The sequence below is a fragment of the Zingiber officinale genome, chromosome 8A (genome assembly GCF_018446385.1).
Source record: "Zingiber officinale cultivar Zhangliang chromosome 8A, Zo_v1.1, whole genome shotgun sequence".
Taxonomy (NCBI): Eukaryota; Viridiplantae; Streptophyta; class Magnoliopsida; order Zingiberales; family Zingiberaceae; genus Zingiber; species Zingiber officinale.
Genome location: NC_056000.1, coordinates 131850376 through 131867421, shown reverse-complemented (window position 1 = coordinate 131867421; position 17046 = coordinate 131850376). Strand labels below are relative to the sequence as shown.

The 17046-nt window shown below is 38.4% G+C and overlaps 1 protein-coding gene and 1 long non-coding RNA gene across 2 annotated transcripts; both read left to right on the top strand.

The window, feature by feature from the left end:
• The first annotated feature begins 6957 nt into the window (after positions 1-6957).
• On the top strand, positions 6958-7810 carry LOC122011268. Its single transcript, XM_042567661.1, has one exon. The coding sequence runs from the start codon at positions 6958-6960 to the stop codon at positions 7645-7647; it is 690 nt and encodes a 229-aa protein (XP_042423595.1). The 3' UTR covers positions 7648-7810.
• Positions 7811-8032: 222 nt separating this feature from the next.
• LOC122012901 lies at positions 8033-9575 on the top strand. The gene is made up of 4 exons (XR_006120343.1): positions 8033-8077; positions 8228-8286; positions 8469-8568; positions 9475-9575. It is a non-coding gene; the product is annotated as an uncharacterized LOC122012901 (long non-coding RNA).
• The last annotated feature ends 7471 nt before the right edge of the window (positions 9576-17046 follow it).

Below are 17046 nucleotides of genomic sequence, written 5' to 3'. Positions count from 1 at the left end.
AACAATTGAACGTTTCTCCCATAATGAGAATCAGGTATGTTTATTAACGTCTACTTTCTATTTCTTAGAGATTATCTCATGGCCCTTTATTATATTTCTAGTGATGGATAGAAAACATGGGCTTATCTCGGCTGATGCACAATTTATACAACGAGAACAAGAAACTGAGATCTGAGAATGATAAGCTGAGACAGCAAGTTACTAAGTTATCTTCTGCCGCATTTTCCACTGCTGCCAAGAAACAACTTGAAGCTCAGATTGAAAGTCTTCAAGAACAATTCCAATCAGCTACGGATCTTAACCAGGAATTAACTTCCAAAATTGGCGAAATAAAGGCTGATTATGAAGCGAAATTGGCTGAAAAACTCAAAGTCCTACAGTTGGAGGAAGATGAAATAATTTCCTTGAACACCTCCCTTGATTCAGTCAAAACCGAGGTTTCTGTCAAAGAAAATGAACTGAAGACTTCCCAAACGGTTCTGGTGGTCTACAAGGCGAACGAAGATACTCGTTACAAGGAACGGGCCACCGTCATGATTGAATCTCCTGAATTCAATAGGCCGATCGTGAAGTCAATCTTAGCGGCCTTTACTGCGGGAGCTAAAGGGGTGATTCAGCAATTACGAGAGGAAAACTACTTATCTCACAATCCTCCTCCTCACTTCCTGAATCGTCGCAAACTTATTAAGGACAAGCCTCCTGATCTATTTCCTCAGCTGACCTTAGTATGACTTTCTTTTCTTATTTAAATTTGAATCCTTGTAAAGGGGGACCAAAACTTTGTGATGACAATCTAGCGAACTCATGTAAAGTTGATTATCCCTTTTTATTGTTAAATTTATTCCTCCTTATGACGATTGTTTGTTTTGTTTAAATATGTTAAATGTCGCTTGGCTGGTCATTAGAAAACCTCACCCCACATATTATTATATTTAGACTGTTTCATCGTGACCGGGCGGTATATATCAATGCTGACAAATACCGTCCGATATTTTATAGATTAATTGTGTCTCGTTCGCCCTAGTACAGTCCTATTGTGATATTCTCAATATCGGTCGATTTGTTCTACTTGATTGATTTACACTCATATCTATGTGTGTCATCTTATGTATTAACCAAATTTCATATGGTTTTATCATTGTGTATGTCATTTGACTTATCATGATAAGCCTTTGGTCGACATATTTGAATTGCATTTATCTCGGCCGATCTATTATGATCGACCGATTCATATTTATGAATCTCGTCCGATATTCTTTAACCAGGTCCTGTCTATTAACTAACATCTTGTACCCAACTTTTGCCTGATTTTATTAAACAAATAATCCGAACTTATAACACTTGACCAATTTTTCTTTATATTCGTCAGACTTTCTTAAGAATTGTATCTAGGGAAACTTTACACATTTTTCGAGGAAGATTACTTAACTTCATCTCTCTCTCTTTCGAGATTCATTCCCTTTTTTTAGAGTTTGATTTTATCCTTTAATGTTATCACCCATTTATGACGATTGGAATTCCGAGTACTTTTTCTTTTCTTGTTTTCTTCTGCTATCTCTATTTGGGGGTTTTAGCACAGGACCGAAAGGAAAACAAGGGTTTTAAGAAGTTCTCTTTTGCTTTCCCACTTCTCTCTTCATCTCCCTTGATTCCTCTTCCTTCTACTGTTTCACTATGGCAACTTCCCCTCCTGCGTGGTTTCTCTCATGTGTTCCCGACCTTATAGAGACAGAAGAAGTGGATTTAAAGGTGACCTAAGGTTTTCCTGTTTATATAGCTCGTCCTGCTCCTCAGGATAGTCCACATCTTCCTCCTTTAGGGTGTATATCTATCTTCCGAGATCAAGTCCTACAAGGTTTTCGATTTCCTCTTCACCCTTTTTTTTCTAACGTTAGCCTCTATTTTAATATTTCACTCAATCAGTTTGTCCCTCAATCCTTTTCTATCCTTATGGGTTTTGTCGGGGTATCTAAACTGTTAGATTTTCCCTTATCTCCTCGTCTTTTTCATCACTTCTTTGTTCCTCGTCAAGTAGATGTTGGTGTTTTCAAATTCCAATCTCGTCCCAAGGCCATTTTGTTCAACCGAATTCCTCCTCAAGGGGAATGGTATCACAAATTTTTTTATATGCGTCTCCCTTCTCCTCCTCCGTTTCCCATTCAATGGATATATGATCTACCTCCGCTTCCTAGCACCCATAATCTCCTTAACGATCCCTCTATTGCCTTTGCCTTATCTAAACTGAAGGGAGCAAAATTCAGCTTGCCGCATCTAATTGTGGAGGGTTTAATGTTTCCTTTTGGGATAGGCAATATTGATACTCCCTTGGATGACTCTTTCGGTATGTATAAACATTTCACTCCGCATTTACTGATTAGTATATCTCTTTTATAATGGTGTTTAATTCCTGTGTTTCAGCTGATGCTCTTCTTTTAGCTTTTATGTACAAGAATCCTGCTATGACTAAGTCCTTTGTTAATAATCTTGGAGAAGAATGGTTGCGAGCTCGCCGGGCTAATCCTAATTCCTCCACCTTGGGCTTGCTATCCGAAGAAGAACAACAGGTAGAGGTTGTCGCGTCCATGGAAGAGGAAGAAGAAGAGTCTTTTATTGCCTTAGTCAAAAAGCCAAAGCTTACTGAGGTGCCCCCTTTAGCGATTTTTTTGGTACTTTTGTGCAAGCTCCTCTTGTCCCGGCACCCATTTCTCTTGAGAGAGGTAAGACACCGATAACTCCTACCCACATTATCTCTAATCCTTCTCTTAGGATGATGAGACCTGGTTTGCTCATCCCCTCTTCTTGTGCTATTATTTCAGCTCCTTCTGCTTCTGCTTCTGCTTCTGAGATGGTCATTATCCCTTCTGTGTCTTCTGCACCTCTTGCATTGCCCTTGCCTCCTTTGGCTTCTGGGCCCCGGGCAAAACGGACACCTTGCCGGAGATCTTCTCCAAGTGCCAGGCCCTCAGCTATTCACGTTTCCACGACTAAGCCAGCATCCCTTGCATTGCCACCTTCTATTCCATCTAGTTCTTCTTCTGCTTCTTTTGTTTCTACTATTTCTTTTCCTTCCATTTCATCTTCTTCTTCCCTACCTCCTTCTTCCTCCATTCCCCGACCTTTATTTAAATAGGCTATGGGTCTACCCTCTCAATTGGAGCAGTCCTCTGATCCACTTAGCTATGGTTCTTTACAACTACAAGGCCTATTGGCCGAATCTTGGCTACAGGGCCAGGAACAACTAAGGGGCCTTAGTCTTCCACATCGAGACGACCACCATAGTCGTCAGGTAGTAGCTGTAAGTATTCTTGGTTATATGTTGTCAACTTCGTATCCTTATCTTTAACTGTATCATCATTCTGTTTAGTTCCTTGCCTCGAGTCTGCACATCGACCAGCTACTTATGGCTCGGGACCAGGAGAACAATAAGTTAAAAGCTCAACTAGAGACATTGAAGGCTACTTTATCTCCTTCTAATAATGACTTGGCTCAGTTACAAGAGAAAGTGATTTTGTAAGATCAACAATTAGGGGCATTGAGACAGGAATTAGAGGAATCACAACAATTACTGAAAGATAAAGAGCTTGCAAGGAGAACTCTGGAATTACAGGTGGATCGGTTACATTCTGGTCTCCGACTGGAAATTTCTTTAAAGGAGAAAGCTCTCTTAGATGCTTCTCATAAAAGTCTTATTTTAGAGAAAGTAGAGAAGCTTCATAGTTCCTGTATTTATGAACAAGCTCAAGACCTAGCCTCTCATGATTTCACTATCCTATAGGAACAAGAGCACAGGAAAGCTCAAGATGTTTAGTTGTCACTGCTCCAGAAGGAATTGGAACAGCTTAAATTGGAAAAGGATGCTTTAAAAGATCAAAACACTAAACTGCAAGCTGATTTTCAAAGCTATAAGGAGCAAGAGAAGAGTCGATGGGAAGAATGGCGTCTGGCTTATCTAAAGTCTTCAGTGTTTGCCCAAGAATTTGTCTGTCGGATAGTGGGTGTTTTAAATCATTCTGTATCGGGAGTTCTTCGACAATTGAGAGAGGGTGGTTATCTACCCAAGGAACCTCCCTCCTCTTTCATAAGTCGTCACAGACTTAACGAAGAACTGGCCGCAGATTTAAAAAGTCCTTTTAATTAATCATGTCTATGTATCTAAAAAGATTGTCCATAAAAAGACTTGTATTGGAAAAACTAGTAATGAAAAGAACTGTAACTAAAAACTTGGTAATTAAGGGATTGCGATATAGGAAATTTTTGATACTTACCTGTTTCTCCCTTGTGTTAGTTTGAGAATGTCTCCTTTGAAATGCTTTCCGAGTATTGAGTATAAGTTTTATTCAAGAATTCCTTGCTTACCTCTTGAAGTTAAATCTTGTCTTAATGAATCCTTTTGCAAATAATATCTAGTGTGCTCCATATTTCAAAAGAATGAGTAATCCTAAGTGATTTTAGATAAGAAATTGTATAAGACTCCTGGATTCTAAGCTGAGTATAATACTCCAAGCGATTTCAAATAAAGATTTCCATGTAAATGAGCCTCCAGATAGAAAATGTGTCATATGTATAGAATCCCCCTTGAACCCTGGCTTCTGATCCAGTAAAATGTCAACCGATTTTGTGAATAAATTCATATAACTTTGTATTTATCTTGCCAATATAATCCCGGTTGATTATGCTTTGAAGTCTCTGGTTCCTATTGTGAAGACCCGTCCGAGTTACTTCATGCGATTTCCTGATCGACTATGTTCTCTGATAGTTTAGAGTCTCCGGTTCCTCCCATGAAGACCCGTCCGAGTTATTTCATGAGATTTCCTGATCGACTATGTTCTATGATAGTTTAAAGTCTCCGGTTCCTCCCATGAAGACCCGTCCGAGTTACTTCATGAGATTTCCCGATCGACTATGTTCTATGATAGTTTAGAGTCTCCGGTTCCTCCCATGAAGACTCGTCTGACATACTTCATGAGATTTTTTGATCGACTATGTTCTCTGATAGTTTAGAGTCTCCGGTTCCTCCCATGAAGACCCGTCCGAGTTACTTCATGAGATTTTCCGATCGACTATGTTCTCTGATAGTTTAGAGTCTCCAGTTCCTCCCATGAAGACCCGTCCGAGTTACTTCATGAGATTTCCCGATCGACTATGTTCTCTGATGGTTTAGAATCTCCGGTTCCTCCCATGAAGACTCGTCCGAGTTACTTCATGTGATTTCCCGATCGACTATGTTCTCTGATAGTTTAGAGTCTCCGGTTCCTCCCATGAAAACCCGTCCGAGTTACTTCATGCGATTTCTCGATCGACTATGTTCTCTGATAGTTTAGAGTCTTCGGTTCCTCCCATGAAGACCCATCCGAGTTACTTCATGAGATTTCTCGATCGACTATGTTTTATGATAGTTTTAAGTCTCCAGTTCCTCCCATGAACACCCGTCTGAGTTACTTCATGAGATTTCCCGATTGACTATGTTCTCTGATAGTTTAGAGTCTCTGGTTCCTCCCATGAAGACCTGTCCGAGCTACTTCATGCGATTTCCCGATCGACTATGTTCTCTGATAGTTTAGAGTCTCCGGTTCCTCCCATGAAGACCCGTCCGAGTTACTTCATGCGATTTCTTGATCGACTATGTTCTCTGATAGTTTAGAGTCTCCGGTTCCTCCCATGAAGACCCGTCCGAGTTATTTCATGAGATTTCCTGATCGACTATGTTCTATGATAGTTTAAAGTCTCTGGTTCCTCCCATGAAGACCCGTCCGAGTTACTTCATGAGATTTCCCGATTGACTATGTTCTCTAATAGTTTAGAGTCTCTGGTTCCTCCCATGAAGAACCGCCCGAGTTACTTCATGCGATTTCTCGATCGACTATGTTCTCTGATAGTTTAGAGTCTCCGGTTCCTCCCATTAACACCCGTCCGAGTTACTTCATGCGATTTCCCGATCGACTATGTTCTCTGATAGTTTAGAGTCTCCGGTTCCTCCCATGAAGACCCGTCCGAGTTACTTCATGCGATTTCCCGATCGACTATGTTCTTATGCCAAATTATGATGTTTGTACTGACCTTGTGATGGTTTTAAAATTTCTGGATTTTTCTTAGGGGAGCTGAATAGGTCTTTAGGATTCCCCACTGTTGATTGCTCGAAAATAGATTATGAAAGTTCTGCCAATACTTGTCAATCTGTATGAACCACATTTATTTCTGTGGCAATATTTGTCTTGCATTGCATTTATTGAAAGAAATGGAGTACATAAACTGTAAGAATACTTGTCTTCATCTTACTGGGAACTTACTTCAGATAATTATGATTTCTTTTTTCTGACGTATTCTTGAGTGGCATGATCTTGTCAGGTCCGGTAAGGTTGTAAATGATTTGCACTTCAAGGACGTTCTAGAATTCTTCCTTCAGTATCTTGGAGATAATATGAACCTGATGCGAGCTTTTCCACCACTTTGTAGGATCCTCCCCACTGTGGTGCCAACTTACTGACATCCCCGACAGGTTTAATGCGCTTCCATACACTACAAGAAAAACCCTCATAGACATCGGTGGAACAACAACGGCTTTAAGCAAAAACCGATGTCTTTGAATATTTTACACCAGTTTTTCCAAAAATCGGTGTCTATGAGCACAGATTTTCGCTAATAGACATCGGGTTTTTAGCTGATGTCTATGAGCGCCTTTTTTTTGTTAATAGACATCGATTTTAATAGCGGTTTTTAAAATCTGGTGTTAATGAACCAAAAATAATAATTTAATTTTTCCACCAGCCCATATTTATAACACTTCACAAAGTTATCTCCAAACCTAAACCAATATCATAAGCAAGTTTTATTAATGTGAAGTGGGCGGGCAATGGCAGTCTGGCGTAACCGCGACTCGAACCGTCTACCACACAACGCCTCTCCTCCTACCTTCCTCTCCCCCCAAACCTAAACCCATTCCCATCGATCTCTATCGGGATGGCATCCACGAAATCCTTTCACCACCTGCTTCAGCTCCTCGCCGTCGCCCTCCTCTCCCTCTTCCGCCGAGTCGTCGCTGCCGCCCGACGCCTGCTCTCCTTCTTCTCCCTGCGCGAGTTGTTGCTCCACCTCTCCTTCCTCCGCTGCGGTCTCCGACCCGTCACGCTCGACCTCGGCCACGCGTCGCTGCACATCTGGGGCCCCAACCCCCGCCGCGCCAGCCGAAAGCCTGCCCTCCTCCTCATTCATGGCTTCGGCGGCAACTCAAAGTGGCAATGGGAGCGCCAGACCGGGGCCCTATCCCGCTCCTTCGATCTCTATATCCCGAACCTCCTCTTCTTCGACAGATCCCGTTCCTCCTGCGCCGACCGTTGCGTGGGCTACCAGGTGTGGTGCGTTGCGGAGGCGATGCGCCTCCTCGGGGTCGCCCGGTACTACGTGATGGGGATCAGCTACGGCGGGTTCGTGGCGTTCCGCCTAGCGGAGATGGAGGCGGAGTCGGTGGAGCACGTGGCGATTCTCACCGCTGGAATCTGCATGTCGCCGGAGCAGTTGAGGGTGATGTCTGCAAAAGAGAAGAGAGACGTGTGCGAGCTGCTGCTGCCGCAGAAGGCGGACGATCTGAGGGCCCTCGTCAGCCGGTCCATGTACCCCCCCCCCCCCCCCCCAAGTGCTTCACAAAGTTAAAGCACTTCACATTTTCTAAGGCTCTCTTTTCTATAGGGTTATTTAATCTAGTTGTTCTTCCATAATTCATCAAACTAACAAGTTATATGATACACAGGATTCAGTAACTGTTGTAGGATATCCACTTGGTGGAGATACAATCTCTGTGACAAAGGGTGTGGTATCACGACTGAGGTTTGATTTCATGAAATTGTGATCATAAGCTTTTAGTATTTTTTTGGTGAATTTTATATTCTTGCTGAGATTGTTTTATAGATGATAAATTGCTGACTTAAGTGTTATCAATTTTAAGTTGGTTGAAAATTTTAGAACATGGTGTCCAAATGAGTTTTTTAATATTAATCACTTTTTTTTGCTTCTGTTTCAGGTTAGTATGCTCATGGATCCTCTGATCTGCTTGGTATTCAGATTGATGTTGCAATAAACCCTGGTTGGTAACTCAACCTAGTTTCCTTGCTAGAAAGATAGCATTTTATTTTTTAGATAGTTGGATGTTATTGCACCACTTTCTCCGGCAAGGTACAGATATATTCTTGTAAAAGCATATTAATGTTGTCAAAGAAACGTACTTGTTTTGCAGGAAACAGTGGTGGTCCTGCCTTCAATGATCGTGGTGAGTGTATTGGTGTGGCATTCCAGGTATTCCTTCTGCTAAATCTGTCTTTTATTTTCCCTACTTTATCTATTCCAAACTTTTCAAAAATCTTTTATAGATTAACTTTGTCCCAGAATAATGTTTAATGGAAATGCATCTGAGTACAACTTTTGCACCTAAATTAGCATTCTACCTTCTTTCATATCTCACTAGATATTTCATTTAGGTTTTCAGATCCGAAGACACTGAAAATATTGGATATGTTATTCCAACCACTGTGGTTTCTCATTTTCTTGATGATTATGAAAGAAATGGGAAGTATACTGGTAAGCTGACATCTGAAAGATTCTATTTTGATAGATCTAGTTCAGAATGATTGTTAGATATAATTATCTAATGTTTTCCACTAGTTTGATTGGAGTTCCTAGCTAATTGATATAGAGAATGCAATACCTCTGATACCTATGGCTATTCTGATTAAGCTGTAAGTATGCTAGTTAGACTACCTGGGTCCACTTCGCGTGATTATGACTTGTGTCTTCATAAAGATTTAAATTTATACCTTTGTCAGTTTGGTTGTTGAATTAATTCTTTGTATGTTATTTAAGGTAATATAGGTTTTTTTTTTTGCTTCTCACATCATATTGGAGTTGTTCACTTTAATAAATGCATGTATAGATTAGGGGTGCAAATGAATCAAATCGAGCCGAATAATATGAAAATATTGATATTTGAGTTCAAACTCAAAAAATATATGATATTCGAAGCTTGAAAATACAAATAATTTTGTCTCGAGCTCGATTCAAAATAAAATTCGAGCTCGAGTTTGATTTGAATTTGATTGAACCTTGATTTGAGCATATTCGAACTATAATTCGAAATGACTTAAATTCGAATTTTGTTCCAATTATTCAAATCTTAATTTGAATATATTTAAGTTAAAATAATGTTAAAATAATTAGAATTCAATTCGAGTTCGGCTCGCGAGTAGCTCGTGAACAATCTAACAAAATATTATGGGTTCGAATTTGGCCTGAAAAAATTATTGAACATGTTCGAGTTTCTGCTCGAATTCAATAATTTCGAATACGAATCAAATATTTTTTGAGCTAGCTTGAAAAACTCGCGAATTGGCTTGATTCGTTTGCACCTCTAGTATTGATGTGCGTGTGTGTATCATATTTTTTTATAAATGGCAGTTAGATTTTTTTATTTTTTTTTGGCAAAATTAGGATTTCCTTCTCTTGGGGTATTACTTCAGAAATTGGAGAATCTAGCATTGCGGGCATGCTTAAAAGTACCTTCTAATGAGGTATTTATGTTGATTTTCTAGAAGTCTGGGTTCTTAATTTTTTTTTCCATGTTCTGTAATATATTAAGATATGATATTACATAGTTTTGGTATATTTTCTACTTTAAACTGAGAGTATCTTGCTTGTAAAATCAAACAATTTGATATACTTGTGTGAAAGATCTGTAAACATGATTCTTTTGGCCTTCGGATGTGTCAAAAGAGTGTTCATGTAATGTTCCTTTTGATATTATTATCCTGCTAATGATAATTTGATTCCCACATGTTGAATTTATCGGGTTTGGTTGTCATTTCAAAGCCTCATAGTTAAACACTATCCTATTGCTTAAAAAAAATTATATTTGATTACACTTGTTCTTTTGGTCCATTTAATTCCTTTATACATCATCAGTATATCATAATAGTATTTTCTAAAAGCACATTATGGCAATTATTTGTATCTACATCATAATAATATTTTAAAAAAAACACATTACATTAATATCTATTTTCATAAATGAGCCATAGTTAGAAGTTAGAACAATAAGTGATTCAGCTAGAGTCTAAAATAGGTAAATCCTATTTCATTTCTTATAATGTCATATGGTTCCCATTGTCTTTCTCAACCAGTATCTTATAAGCGTGTAAATAAAATTGACTAAACCTGAGTGTCTAAGCGTGCAACTAATGTAGATATTTCATCAGGAGCCTTCTCTGCATGTAGCTATGATGCTTGAACAAGCATCCTACTGCTATTTGCTTTCCAGTCCACCAATGTTATGCAAGTATGGTTTTCATCTTGTTTTGTCTGGAAATCGTTACTACATTTCTGATCAGGTACTCGATTGCATGTCAAATTCATCTTCATATTGAAACTTGTCTCAGATATTTAAAGCATGTTCAAAGTTTTATGTGCTAATTGTAAAACATTCATTCTGTAAAATATAGAGACAACATGTGATTCAAGCTTACAGGAATGCACTCTTCGTTTACAGAGAAAATGGTTGGAGTTATATATCTGATCATGTTCACTACGATGTTGGAAGGTTCTCTATGCTTTGTTTGTATATTTGTGCATTTATCTTTAATGCTTTTAACCTTATCTCCTTCCATTTACTTACGTGGTATTCTTTTATTGGAGTTCTTGATTTGGCTATCAAGCATATGCTGGAGGTTTTGGCTTGCAGTCATCTGTCCCTAGCCACACAAAATGTATTCCTTAATGAATTTCCCCATGTTGTCCAGGTACTTCTATAGATTCTTCCTCATGATATTTTTGTTTAGTAGTTCGTAAATCTTAAAATCTTGCTATACCTTGATTCATCAGAGCATGGGAATGAAATTTGAGGTTTACAATCTTCGACTACCTGTTATCAATATGGCCTCACTCTACAGCATGTATAATTCTTCTGTTTTTGTTCTTTGCTGTAGTTAAGTAGACCAAATGATACTTTTGTTTGACAGATTAGAACAGTGGATGTTTTAACTCAGAAAACTAGGCATTTGAAGGTGAAAAGCGATGAGATTAGGGAAATGAAAGGCGCAAGAAGAATGGAGCAGGATAGCAAGTTGAGCATATTCTGATTCTCATAATTTAATGTAGCCTCAGCTTGATTTTTGACTCACGATGTTCTACCTTGGTGTGTTGTTAAAAAAATGTTCTACCTTGATTCTGATATCTATTAGCTTTTGATGTAAAAAGAATGTGTGTGTATTTTATGGATACTGTTGTAAGAAGAATATTTATGTAATTTGTGAATATTTGTGTATTTTATGGATCCTATTGAATGAAGAATATTTGTGTAATTTATGAATATTTATGTATTTTTTTGGTTACTGTGGGTTTTTCACTGTTTCGGAAATCAAATTTGTGTTGTTAAAAAATACTGATATTACATCGGTTTTCCACCGGTGTCATTAACTAATATTTACATTGGTCGTATACCGCTGCCAAAACTGGTGTTATTAACATATAATATTACATCGATTTTTCACCGTTGATGAAACGGTGTCATTAAATGATACTACGCTAGTTAATAACTGATTCGAACACTGGTGTCATTAAGTGATACTACACTGATTTTAACCCGATGTCTAAAATGGCAGACCTTTTACATCGCCTTCATAGACATCGGTCGAAAATGTAATAGACACCGGTGGAAAACCGATGTCTATGAGGGTTTTTGTTGTAGTGATACTAAATCTCCTACTTGGAAAAATCTAGGGATGACCCTTTTGTTATAATTTTGCCTCATTCGTTATCGGTATGATACGAGACGAGTAGCAGCTTTATCTCTAACTTCCTCTATCAAGTCTAGCTCCATGAGTCGTCGACCTTCATTGTCTGCATCATATAATTGCCTTCTGTCAGATTCTACTCCCACCTCAATGGGAATTATTGCTTCTCCCCCATAAACTAATTGAAAGGGAGTGATTCCTGTAGCTTCTCGAGGTGTAGTATGATATGCCCAAAGAACGTTGGGTAATTCATCTACCCAGCTACCTCTAACATGATCCAGTTTAGTTTTTAAACCCCTTATAATTTCTCTATTGGTTACTTCCGCTTGACCATTACTTTGCGGATAAGCTACAGAGGTGAAGACTTGAATAATACCATAACTTTTGCACCAGGCTAAGATTCTATCCCCTTGAAATTGCCTTCCATTATTAGAGACTAATTTATGAGGAATACCAAATCTGCATATGATATTTTTCCACAGAAATTTAATAACTGCATCTTCAGTAATCCGGGCAAGTGGTTCTGCTTCTACCCATTTGGAAAAATAATCCACTGCTACCAATAAAAACCTTCTTTGTGCAGTCACCATAGGGAATGAGCCTACTATGTCCATGCCCCATTGATCGAAGGGACATGAGGCTATAGAGGTTCTCAACAATTGTGTGGGATGATGTGAAATATTTTGATGTTTCTGGCAAGACATACAAGTTCTTACCAACTTGTTGGCATCCTCATGTAGAGTATGCCAGAAATATCCTGCTAATAAGATTTTACGGGCCAAGGATCTCCCTTCCACATGACTACCACACGAACCTTGATGAACCTCTCGTAAAATAAATTGTATATCTTCTGTGCCGATACACTTAAGCAGAGGTCTAGAAAAAGCTCTTTTATATAACTGTTCTCCTACCATAGTGTATTGAGCAGCTCTCTTCTTAAACACCCTTGCTTGTTCTGTATTACTTGGAAGAATACCTTGCTGTAAATACAATATGATTTGAGCGCTCCAATCACCTTGAATTTCTGCGTCAGCTTGTCTTTCGATACAGGATATTAACAGAGTTTGTTCTACGGGCCGATCTAGACTCCATGGTATTGGTTAGTCCTAGGAAAATCGTACCGGCTCCACTGTACAAAAATTTTGTACAAGTGGCGAACCTTTCCTTAAATAACCTATTGTGTTCTTTAGAAGTTAAATTAGGAATCGCAGACGGAACTTAACATCATTGATTCCAAATTTAACTTATCTGTTCTTAATGGTTCAGATTTGAATCGCAAGAGGAACTTAACACTATTGATTCAAATCCACCTAAGTTATTAATTCCATAAATATTAATTTCTAAAATTGGCTTCTAGGACTGCATGGCGAGGCACATGGCCTTCTTAGATATGGGAGCAACCACCACCGCCTAGGCAAAGCCTTTTAAGGAAAGCTAATATTTATTTCCTTAAATAACTCTAGGTTAACCAAAAAGAACAATCGAATAACAAATTCGAAAAAGAAGAAAACACAAACTCAAAAAAAAACTATTTCGAAAACTCTAGAATCATATGCCTCTTGTGTTTGGTATTTCCAAGAATAACAATACAAAGAAAACTAGTATGATGCGAAAAACAATTACTAGTTATACCTTTCTTTGTAAGCAAAAATAACCTCTTGATCTTCTACCGTATTCCTCTTCTAACCTCGGACGTTGTGTGGGCAACGATCTTCTAAGACGAGAACCACCAAGCACCTTCTTCTTCTTTGCAAGGTTCGGCCACCACAAGACTCCAAGAGAGGATGAGGTTCGGCCACCACCACCAAGCTCGAAGGGATGCAAGAACGAAACCTCCTTTCTCTCCTTTTCTCCAAGCTTGATCCGGCCACCACAAGGACTCCAAGAGAACAAGATAGTTTGGCCACAAGAAGGAGAAGAGAGAAGAGGAAGAGGTCGGCCACCACACCAAGGAAGAGAGGGAGGAAAAGAATAGAGTCGTTACCTTTGAAGGCACCTCTACCTCCTCTTTTATATTCCTTGGTCTTGGCAAATAAGGAAATTTAGTTAAAAACTTCCTTAATTCTTTTGCCATGAAAAAGAAAAATTAATTTATTAAAAATCAATTTCCTTATTTCAATAATATTGGCCGGCCACTTATTTCCCCAAAACAATGAGAGTTTTAATTAAACAAGAATTAAAACTTCCTAATTTGTTTCCAGAAATTTATAAAAATTTCTCCAATAATTTTATCCCTTCATGATTGGTTAGTAAAAGGAAATTTTATAAATTAAAATCTTTCTTTTAAACATGTGGATGATTTCCAAAAAGTAAAGTTATCTCTAAAAATTAAAATCTCCTTTCAATCTACAAATAAGGAAAGATATCAAATCTTTTCTTAATCTTTTGTAGAAACTTATAAAAGAGAATTTTTAATTTTTAAACACTCTTTTAAATTATGAACATGGTTAAAAAGGAAAGTTTTTTTTCTCAAAATTAAAATCTACCTTTCAATCTACAAATAAGGAAAGATTTCAAATCCTTTCTTAATCATTTGTAGAAAGCTATAAAAGAAAATATTTAAATTTTAAACTCTCTTTTAAAACCATGGAATCCACATAAGAAAAATTTATAAATAAAATCCTTTTTAATATGATGTGGCCGGCCACCTAAGCTTGGGCTCCAAGCTATTAGCCGGCCACCTTAAGGCTCAACCTTGAGGCTTGGGCGGCCCTAAGCTTGAGGTTCAAGCTTAGCTTGGCCGGCCCCTATTGGTTGGGTAAGATGGTGGGTATGTGGTGGGTATAAATTTCTATATACAACAGGCTACGATAGGGACCGAGAGGAGGAATTGGTTTTAGTCTCCCGATGAAATTAAGCTTCCCGTGTTCGCCCCAAACACACAACTTAATTCCATCAATAATAATTCATTCCACTAAAGAACTATTATTGAACTACCGCACCAATCCCAAATTACATTTTTGGGCTCCTTCTTATTATGAGTGTGTTAGTCTCCCTGTGTTTAAGATGTCGGATGTCAACTAATTAAGTGAGTTACTGACAACTCATTTAATTAATATCTTAGTCCAAGAGTAGTACCACTCAACCTTATCGTCATGTCGGACTAAGTCCACCTGCAGGGTTTAACATGACAATCCTTATGAGTTCCTCTTGGGGGCATTATCAACCTAGATCACTAGGACACAGTTTCCTTCTATAATCAACAATACACACTATAAGTGATATCATTTCCCAACTTATCGGGCTTATTGATTTATCAAACTAAATCTCACCCATTGATAAATTAAAGAAATAAATATCAAATATATGTGCTTGTTATTATATTAGGATTAAGAGCACACACTTCCATAATAACTGAGGTCTTTATTCCTTTATAAAGTCAGTATAAAAGAAACGACCTCTAAATGGTCCTGCTCAATACACTCTAAGTGTACTAGTGTAATTATATAGTTAAGATAAACTAATACCTAATTACACTATGACCTTCCAATGGTTTGTTCCTTTCCATCTTGGTCATGAGCTACTGTTTTTAATTTATAAAGAACCGATAACACGATCTTCTGTGTGTGACACCACACACTATGTTATCTACAATATAAATTAATTGAATATCTACATTTGGTATATATAAATGTAGACACTTGACCAATGTGATTCTTATAAATGTATATACAAAAGCTAGGCTTTTAGTATACACTCCAACACATGGTACTATAGCAGAGGCCAACTTAGCCAATTCATCTGCTACCTGATTCTCAGATCGAGGAACCTTTTGTATATTTACTTCTTGAAACTGAGACTTTAACTTATCAAATGCCTCGGCATATAACTTGAGCCTGTCATTATTAATTTCAAAATTACCTGATAGTTGTTGGGCTACCAATTGAGAATCAGAATAGATGAGGACTCAAGCTGCCCCTATATGCCGAGCGGCTTGCAATCCAGCTATCAAGGCTTCATATTCTGCTTCATTATTAGTAGCTCTATAATTCAATCTGATAGAGAGTTGAAGTCTGTCTTCCCTTGGAGATATAAGAAGAACACCAATTCTGCTACCTTGTCTAGTTGAGGAGCCATCCACATAAACTTTCCAGGTGTTTTCTTCCTCAGGGCCTTGAACTTCTATAATGAAGTCTGCTAGAGCTTGTGCCTTGATGGTCGAGAGAGGTTGATATTGAATGTCATATTCTCCAAGTTCAGTTGTCCATTTGACCAATCGACCTGATGCCTCCGGGTTGAGTAACACCCGTCTGAGAGTACTGTTGGTTAATACAACAATTTCATGTGTTAAGAAATATGGTCGCAGCCTCCGAGCAGTCAACACTAATGCGTAAGCCAATTTTTCTAGTGTAGTATATCTACACTCAGCTCCTTTTAATAAATGGCTAGAAAAATATACAGGTTATTGTTCTTTTCCTTCTTGTCTGACTAATACAGAGCCTACAGTGTTTTCATTAGCCGACAAATATACCCAAAGAGTCTCTCCTATTATAGGCTTAGCTAATACAGGAAGAGTAGACAAATAATCTTTTAACTCTTGGAAAGCCTTATCACATTCCTCGTTCCACTGAAATTTATTGGCCTTTCTGAGTATTTTAAAGAACTGGAAGCTATGATCGGCCGACCTGGAAATGAACCTAGACAAGGCTGTAATCCGGCCGGACAGTCTTTGAGCTTCTCTCATGTTGCGCAGAGGCTCCATGTTCTGAAGTGCCTTGACTTTGCTCGGGTTGGCCTATATTCCTCGCTCGGACACCATATACTCCAGGAATTTTCCCCCTTTTGCTCCAAATAAACATTTGCTCGGATTTAACTTGAGCTCATATTATCTCAATGTCTTGCAGGTCTCCTCTACATCCCTGCACAGATCAACAGCTTGAAGAGACTTAATTAAGATATCATCAACATATACTTCCATATTTCTACCAATCTTCTTCTAGAAGACCTTATTCATAAGCCTTTGATAAGTTGCTCCTGCATTTTTTAGTCCGAAGGGCATAACATTATAACAATAAGTACCTTCAGATGTTATAAAACTGACCTTTTCTTGATCTTCTTTAGCTAAGGGAACCTGATGATAGCCTTGATAAGCGTCTAGCATAGAGATGTACTCGCATCCAGCAGTGGAGTCTACCAATTGATCGATCCTGGGTAATGGATAATAATCTTTTGGGCAAGCCTTGTTGAGATCTCGGAAATCAATGCATACTCGCCATTTGTTTCCCGGCTTAGAGACTAACACCACATTAGTTAACCAGCTAGGGAATTGTACCTC

Excerpts from the sequence above, each read along its gene's own strand:
- LOC122011268 (XM_042567661.1), top strand. The coding sequence starts at position 6,958 with ATGGCATCCACGAAATCCTTTCACCACCTGCTTCAGCTCCTCGCCGTC.